This window comes from Rhinoderma darwinii, unplaced genomic scaffold (assembly GCF_050947455.1).
Source record: "Rhinoderma darwinii isolate aRhiDar2 unplaced genomic scaffold, aRhiDar2.hap1 Scaffold_66, whole genome shotgun sequence".
In the NCBI taxonomy this organism is placed as follows: Eukaryota; Metazoa; Chordata; class Amphibia; order Anura; family Rhinodermatidae; genus Rhinoderma; species Rhinoderma darwinii.
This window is the reverse complement of record NW_027464216.1, coordinates 1,171,080-1,180,433: the sequence shown is the minus strand read 5'-3', so window position 1 is coordinate 1,180,433 and position 9,354 is coordinate 1,171,080. Positions and strand designations below refer to the sequence as shown.

Sequence of the window (9,354 nt, the reverse complement as noted above, 5' to 3'; positions counted from 1 at the left end):
GATGTTGCAGAGTGAAAATTGTATTTTTTCCATAGATATGCCAATATGTGGTGCCCAGCTTGTGCCACCATAACAAGACAGCTCTCTAATTATTATGCAGTGTTTCCCGGTTTTAGAAACACCCTACATGGGGCCCTAATCTTTTGCCTGGACATTCGACCAGGCTCAGGAGTGAAAGCGTACCATGTAAAATTGAGGCCTAATTTGTCGATTTACAAAGTATTGGTTCACAACTGCAGAGGCTCAGATGTGGAATAATAAAAAGAAACCCCTGAGAAGTGACCCCATTTGGAAACGACACCCCTCAAGGCATTTATTAAGGGGTGTAGTGAGCATTTTCACCCCACAGGTCTTTTCCATAAATGATTGCACTGCGGATGGTGCAAATTAAAAATTTATATTTTTCCCTAGATATGCCATTTCAGTGACAAATATGTCATGCCCAGCTTATGCCACTGGAGACACACACCCCAAAAATTGTTAAAAGGGTTCTCCCGGGTATGAAGATGCCATATATGTGGAAGTAAACTGCTGTTTGGGCACATTGTAGGGTTCAGAGCGGAGGAAGCGCCATTTGGCTTTTTGAGAGCGGATTTTGCTTGGTAGTAGATTTGTTTGATTATTGCTGGTGTTTCCATTTATAATGTGGGGGTACATGTAAGCTGGGCAGAGTACATCAGGGGCATAGTCAGGTGGCATAATAATGGGGTAAAAAAACAATAAAATGATCCATAGATGTGTGTTACGCTGTGAAGCCATCCTTTCTGCACAGGCCGGTGTCGCACTGATAAATGGCGTCCTTTCTTATCCCACTTTTGGTCCACACTCCGCACCTTTGCAGTTTGGGGAATTTTGCTGTGAAGTGTTGTCCTGGTATAATACGGGCACCCTCGCTTCCAGCAGATATGTTTGGGCCCTGCCCTTCCTGGTTCCCTAATTTTAGGTCCTTGGTAAATCGCCTCTTGAAACAGAAGAAATGTTCCCCTCGGGCACAAGTGCATATTTTTTCTTTCCTGACTTATTGGAGCCATAACTAATTTTATTTATTCATAGATGTAGTGGTATGAGGGCTGTTTCTTTGCTGGACGAGCTGTAGCGATTATTGGTACCATTTTGAGGTACATCCGACTTTTTGATCACCTTTTATCCTATTTTTTGGGAGGCCAGGTAAACAATAAAATACAATTCTGGCATAGCATTTTTTTTTGTTTTTTTTATACAGCGTTCACCATGCGTTATAAATTACATGTTAACTTTATTCTGCGGGTCCGTACGATTCCGGCAATACCTAATTTATGGCACTTTTTTATGTTTTACAACTTTTTGCACAATAAAATCACTTTTGTAAAAAGAATGTATTTTTTCTGTCTCCAAGTTGTGAGAACCATAACTTTTTTACTTTTTTGTCGACGGAGGTGTATGAGGGCTTGTTTTTTGCGAGACGAGCTATAGTTTTTCTAGGTACCATTTTTGGATACGTGCGACTTTTTTATCACTTTTTATTCCAATATATGTAGGTCAAAGTGACCAAAAAACAGAAACTCTGGTAAAGTTTTTTACGTTTTTTTTTTTACGTTGTTCACCGTGTGCAATAAATAATATAATATTTTGATACCTCAGGTCGTTACAGTCCCGGCGATACCAAATACGTATGGTTTATTATTATTTTTCAACAATAAAGGACTTGATAAGTGAAAAAGGGCGATTGTGTTTTATTTTATTACTTGAAACTTTTATTGTTTTCAAACTTTTATTTTTTTCACTTTTTTTTTACACTTTTTGATCCTTATTTTTACACTTTTTCTCATGTCCCACTTGGGGACTTGACGGTCCAACTGTCAGCTTTAGTTTTTTTTCTAATACATTGCACTACCTACTTAGTGCAATGTATTAGATCTGTCAGTTATTCACTGACAGCAAGCCGATTAGGCTTCGCTTCCGGCGGGGCCTAATCGGCTTCCGTAATGGCAGAGCATGAGGCCATTGTGTCTCCTGTTGCCATAGCAGCAGTCATAAGTCCTGATTGCCTGTCAGGGCTGGCGATCTGCTAGCAACCGCTAAGATGCAGCAATCACTTTCAATTGCTGCATCAAAGGGGTTAATGGCAGGGATCGGAGCTAGCTCCGGTTCCTGCCATTTCATGTGGATGTCAGCTGTAATATACAGGTGACCTCCACCGCTGATGACGCCGGATCAGCTCCTGAGTCGGCGCCATCTTGCCGGCGGCTACGGAAGCCGATCAGGCTCCGCCGCCGGGCGGATCTTGACCGGCTTCCGTGCTAGGCAGACTGGGAGGCCAATATTAGGCCTCCGGTTGCTATTGCAGCCACCGGAACCCCAGCAATTTCCTTGCTGTGCTTCCGATGAGCTGCAAACAGCTTAAATGTAGCGATCATGTTTGAATGCTGCATTGAAGGGGTTAATGGCGGGGATCGAAGCTAATTTTTGTTCCCGCCATTACAGCCGGATGTCAGCTGTCAGATACAGCTGAGATCCGGCGATGATGGCACCGACTGAGATTCTGAGCCGGTGCCAAACATTTGGCGTAAGTATATGACATTTTGCGGGAAGCACTGGCTTTCCATGTCGTATACTTACGACAAATGTCGGGAAGGGGTTAAACTTTTTATGCATTTAAACGTCTTTTCTCCTATCCATATGGGACTGTTAATCAGTGGATACAACAACTGGGGTAATACTATCATTTTAATTACGGCTATTCGATCTGCCATAGAAAGGGGTAACCTATTCCATATCTTAATTTTTGGGTGAGAATTTTGTAGCGGGTGTCTATCCATGTAGGGTAGTCTCTTCAATCAACCCATCGGGTTGACCACCAGATAATGGGCACAAGGGATTTAACAGGAGAGTAATGGCTGTTTTTTTCATTTCAAAACATTCCATGCAACAAGTTTAATTTCACGGACAATCCTTTTAAGGAAATATTTATCGGGGCACAATGCACCATTTCTGGGCGCTGTATCCAATGTTTATCTGGACAGTCGCCTGGTTATATTTCTGGACTTTGTATGCACTATTTACCTGGATGCTGGGTAATAATTATGTGAGTTAGAAACAGGAGGACCTGCAATCTCATCAACATTGTCCTTTTCTCATAAAATGTTCTTCTTGAGACATCTGATGTATTACTCTGAAAATATGCCGTAGGTGCCAATCAAGGTCCAAAGGTTGACATACTCAATGGCCTCCAGGATCTGAATTATACCTTTTTCTTTCACTAACCCATTTCTCTAGGAGTCATATATAAAGGTTGGGTCTATGGAGCCCAGATGAGCTACATTAGCAACTTTGAAAGAGCAGCCTCAGAGACATTCAGCTCCAGGATGGTCTGTGCCAGATAAGTAGTGGTTCAGAACACACTAGACGATGTAGGTGCACGAATAGGGTCCCAACCCAATCGTAGTCAAAATAAGTATTTGGCACACAAAGCTGAAGTTTAAAGAAGAAATCTTGATTCTTTTCAAGTGGTTGTAGATGCCAGAGGCTTAGTGCGACGCTTCGGTCATTACATGACCTTCATCAGGCACTGTGCCGTTCTGATTGCTGGTACATCCAGTAGTTGGCGCTTCGTTCCGAATGGCGGCTGACCACTGTAGTTGGCGCACTTGAGATTTCTTAAAACTTTAGCTTTGAGTGCCGAATACTTATTTTGGTCTGTGTCAGATGTTAGGGATGAAGTCTACAACTGGCCAGACCACCTATCTTTCCTTCGATCTGGAAATATAGGACAGTCCACAAGGCAGCACATCATGTCTGGTCAATTCCACTACTGCTCTGTACACTAACACCTTCAAAAGAGAAGAGGAAGGTGCAGATGTGACGTTCAGGTTAGGTATTTGCAGTATTGAAGTTGTATTGTGCTCCCCTTGGAGCACTGTGCAAAGGCAAAACTCCTTTATTGGCATGATGTGTAGATGGTTGGTACTCTATTTGGGTGCGCAGGCTTACTTTGTTGTGTGCTCACTTGGCTAGGTCGGCATTAATGAGTGAAATGTATACAGTACCTTAGGAAAATACAGTGTGAGAAAAAGATGTTAACAGGAGCGCTCCCTAGAGTAATACCTTGAAAAAAAAATGTCAATTAGTCTTCTCACCTTGTGAACCTCTTCGTTGATAAGAACATCGACTGGATGCAGTTGTCTCTCTTTTTGTAGCTTCTTGTTCTTCTGACATGGAGTACAGTATGTCTCAGGCTGGGGGATTTCTTGAGGGAATTTCCATCGCTGATTGTTCTAATTATTCCTCGGATGTTCAATAACGCTGTGTGGTGAAGTTCAGGACAGTGATCGAGGTCTCAACATTTTACTGCACAGCTCCATGATCTCTAAGGGCTTATTCAGACGAATGTATAATATGATTTTCACGCGCGTCGCACGGACCTATGTTAGTCAATGGGGCCGTTCAGATTGTCAGTGATTTTCACGCAGAGTATGTCCGCTGCGTAAAACTCACGACAAGTCCTATATATGCCCGTTTTTAGCGCATCACGCAACCATTGAAGTCAATGGGTGTGTGAAAACCGCGCACGGCACACGGACGCACTTCCGTGTGCCGCTCGTGATGCGCGCTACAGTAGTCAAAACTATGAACGAAAACAGAAAAGCACCGCGTGCTTTTCTGTTTACAAACATAAAAACAGAGAAAATCATGCAGCCGCGCATCGTATGCTGCTGACACATGGAGCTTTTATGGACCTTTTGCGCGCCCAAAACGCACACGCTCGTGTGAATCCGGCCTAAGGCTGGATTCACACGAACATGTTCGGTCCGTAAAGGACGGAACGTATTTCGGCCGCAAATCCCGGACCGAACACACTGCAGGGAGCCGGGCTCCTAGCATCATAGTTATGTACAACGCTAGGAGTCCCTGCCTCTCCGTGGAACTACTGTCCCGTACTGAAAACATGATTACAGTACGGGACAGCTGTCCTGCAGAGAGGCAGTGACCCCTAGCGTCGTACAGAACTATGATGCTAGGAGCCCGGCTCCCTGCAGTGTGTTCGGTTCGGGACTTGCGGCCGAAATACGTTCCGTCCTTTACGGACCGAACATGCTCGTGTGACTCCAGCCTAAGGGTATGTGCACACGGCAACACCAATTACGTCTGAAATTACGGAGCTGTTTTCAGGCGAAAACAGCTCCTGAATTTCAGACGTTTTGACAAGTGCACCCGTTTTTCGCGGCGTCTTTTACGGACGTAATTGGAGATGGTTTTAATTGTAGTCAATGAAAAACAGCTCCAATTACGTCCCAAGAAGTGACATGCACTTCTTTGAGGTGGGTGTCTTTTTACACACCGACAGCGACGCGTAAAAAAAAAGTTTGGAGCCATTTTTTCGGACGTAATTCGAGGCATAAAAGGCCTGAATTACGTCCGTAAATAGGGCGTGTGAACATGTGAACATACCCGAACACATTCATCTGATCTACAGCAACCAGAAGCTCCTCCACATTTTTGTGGGGTAAGGTTAGTCTTCCTGGTGAAAGTGAACTCCATAATTCATTTCATGATGTCCTTGGAGATCGCTGGGATTTTATATACTTTCTTTAGGTTGTTTAAATTGTTTGTGAACACATCTCTGACAGTAGAAGAAAAGTGACCTGGAAAGAATAACGTTACTAAGCCATTAATGATCCACAATGTATGTATCTCATGTATCTATATTGGTCTAATCTGTCTATCTATCCAAATCGATCTCTATATCTATCCCGCATACCTATCTCATCGAAACCGCTGTGGCGGTTTTTTCAGTCTCCCATTGATTTTAAGGGGGTTTTTGAGGCGGAAAACACCTCAAGAAAGGACATGTTGCTTTTTTTACCGTGAGCGAACCCCACCTCTCATTCCCATTGAAAGCAATGGGAGAAGATTTGGGAAATTTTTTGGCACTGATTCCGACGCAGTTTCCTCGTCAAAATCGGCACCAAAAAAACTGTGTGAACAGGGCCTAATATTTATATCTATCCAATCTCTAGCTGTTGGACTATCTACTTACTTCCATTTTCCATCTATTGCATCCATCACACTCTGAACCCGTTTAGGACATTATATAGTACAAACACGGGAATATAAATCATACATTACCCAATAAATTACAACCATGCAACAAAATCAAATAAAAGAGATAGACAACCTGTAGGTGGTAAAACATGGCCTTCTTTATTAATTAAAACGTTATAAAAAGGAAAACATTTTATAAAATTACATATATATATATATATATAAATATAAAACACACATCATATAACTCAGACATAAAATCAATCCATAAAACAATCTACTTCAAAGACTGATTTTACCCCCAGTCTAATAAAAAGCTGTGACATAACAAATATATAACATAAGGGAGGATAGGCGTGGTGCTTCCAAGTATCGCCTTCTTTAGGCTGCGGGTTTGGTACAAGCCACAATTTAAACCCATACAGGTAGGTCACATGAGCAAAAGAAGCCCAATGACCTACCGGTTACTGGGTACCAGGGAAGATCTTCCCTTGTTGCTGGGTCACATGAGACCCCAGCAGCATCCAATAGCCAGCTGTTGCTACCCTGGGCATATCTGACCAGAGAACAGCAAAATTGGCGGGAAAATTCCCGCCAAAATCATAAGAAATCCACATAAGGGATGACTATAATCCCATGTGGATCCCTCCTTATGGTCTGGGATCCTTCCATTCTATGCAATTTTTTTCCTTTTTTTTTTTTACATGGATGGAAAAATTTGAGGTCTAAACAAAGAAAATAAAAACTTTATGTTAAAAAGCATTAAAAATAGGGATAGGATAGGCCATCACTTCCTAAACGGTGGAGCACAGTCCACTTCACTTGAATGGAGATGTTTCCGTTCCCTGCTTGCGGGTGGACGGTGGCCTTGTAGTGCAGGAGAGGTGCCAAAGGGATCTTTAAGGGTATGCTATACACTTTTGATAGTGCCATGTGCATGAGGACTTAGTCAGATCTTGACGTGACACCAGTTCATTGAGCAAAAGTACGAGATATATCAAAAGCTAACTAAACTTTCAAAAAACTTCCGACATGTCATAGTGACAAGTCAGAAATTTTGATCAGTGGGGTCTGAGCCCCCCACCGATCACTTAAATGAAGCAGCAGAAGCGCTCGGGTGAGCGCTGAGCCACTTCGTTTCTGATCGGCTTTTGTCGGCAAGATGAGAAATTGCTGTACGGTCACAATAGAAAGTCTATGAGCCCGTACACCAACTGCTTGGCTTTCCGAGAAAAGCCAATCAGAAACGAAGCAGCTCAGAACTCACCGTAGCACTTCTGCCGCTTCATTTTAGCAATCGGTGGGGGGCTCTGTGCTCAGACCCCCACCCATCAAAACTTCTGACACGTCACTATGACGTTTTTGTTACCATTTAATCATGCTTTATTCACAAAGATGTCTTACAAAACAATCACTTTTTTAGGAAGTTTTTTTCATTTTACAAAATGATTTCCACTTAATAAAAACATGATTTATTATTTTTTATTACAAAATCGACCAATAATAATCATATAACCAGCCTCCCATAAGTGTTTTTTTAGCTATACGTATATATTATCGGACAGAGCTGAATCCAGGACTTGTTAAAAACATGAAATTGGAAGATTTTTTTTTTTAATATCGTTTTTTTCTGAATAGAAACCTTAAAAATAAATTTAAAAAAAGGCACCCCTCCCCCTTATTAAATCCTATGGGGCAGATAAACACAACGGTTGTGGTCATGTGCCCATATCTCTCAATGGTTCTAAAGCCACTGGATGATACAGGACCAATGGTAAATCTAGCACAAAATATTTAAAGGGGTTGTGTCGTCTCATTACTATGAGAGTGGGTCTGGCTCCCCGACACGTAGCAGATTTTGCTAAGAGAGGTTACCGTCGGCTGCTCACTTCCCCGGCAGCGGCCACTACAGGTGAAATTAAGTATTACATCTAGCCAATGAAATGAATGGCCTTCCTTGTGATACATGGATGACTGGGTCAGTCAGCTTGTCAGAAGCTCTCTGTTCTAGATCATATAAGGGGTCTCGAGCAGGGTACCATCCCTCTATGACGTCAATAGGGCCTAATAGGCAAAATGGGGATTGGTTGTCGAGAGGAGACAATCCCTTTAGTTACAACTTATAGGTAAGTGGATTTTTTTAACCTATCTGCTGTACTTTAGGAAAATGGTTATGAATTTTACTGATGCATGTTGGATTTCGGCTTGTGTAGAAAATAACGCATGCACAATACTGCCTGTTCTGGATGAATGAACGTGAGGGGAGCAAAAAAATAAAAGAAAATGATAAAAACTGGTAAATAGAAGCTAAAATGGGTTTAATGCATTTACTTCAAACTCACCAAATTCCAACAATTATAATTAAAAAAACTTTTTTATAATAAATAAAAATTTATTATGTTATAAAATAGAACCGAGGACATATTCTTGTAGGTAATTCCTTCTTTTTACGATTACAGTTCATCACGACCTCTTCGGAGCGGCCACTCAGGATGACGAGACACGTACTCTGCCGCAGTGCTGACCAGCCGGAAAAATTCCGCAACATCGAAGGCGTAATTGGTGAATTTTGGGTGTTCTCCCAAAGTCGGGTGATGTCCCTTAATTAGACGGCATAACAAGCTTTGTCATTCTCGGGCACGTTATTCTCTCCATTGAAGGACAAGTTAATTAGGTCATTCTGGTTACAGAAAACAACTTTCATTTAAAGCCCCCAGGACATATTGATCTTTTTTTTTTTTCTACACGGGACACGAGGAGAATTATTGACAGGTTGAACTAATGACCAATTAATTTACTTTTGATCCTGCCACAGCCTGAAATGTGTCACAACTCAATGGAAGAAGCCTAATAATGGGAGAGAACAATATAATCTAACAAAAAATGTGAATGGAAAGAGTCAAGAGCGACACCATGTGAACGTGCGGGGAGTAACACACAACAGCGAGGGCTTTATGTCCGAATATTCTCGTAAAATCACTACTCAAAAATTAAAAAGGGGTATTCGGTTTCTGCAAATAAATTTTAGGCTGAGTTCACACAGGGCGAATACGCTGCATAAAGTGACACAGCGTAAAGATTTGTTTAAATCTCATCCACTTTGCCACTACCGTATTACGCTGTGGATTTTCCGCAACGAATTCCGTTGCAGAAAACCCACAGTATGTACGCAACGTGTGAACTGACCCTTATTCTTTGTATAATGAAAAATTATATAATTTTCCAATATACTTTATGTATCAGTTTCTCCCGGTTTTAAGATCTCTGCATGCTGTCCTACAATAGAAACCGTCATTTACTTGCAGGAGATAAAAAAATATCTGTCCATGGTCA

General features: G+C 41.9%; 1 protein-coding gene across 1 annotated transcript in view; it reads right to left on the bottom strand.

Moving 5' to 3' along the window:
* Positions 1-7,191: 7,191 nt before the first annotated feature.
* The window catches only part of LOC142728048 (EGF domain-specific O-linked N-acetylglucosamine transferase-like), a 48,796-nt gene continuing 46,633 nt past the window's right edge, over positions 7,192-9,354 (bottom strand). The window contains exon 16 of the mRNA XM_075849082.1: positions 7,192-8,621. Within this exon, the coding sequence (XP_075705197.1) occupies positions 8,475-8,621 (147 nt within the window). The 3' untranslated portion in view covers positions 7,192-8,474. The remainder of the gene's footprint in view (positions 8,622-9,354) is intronic.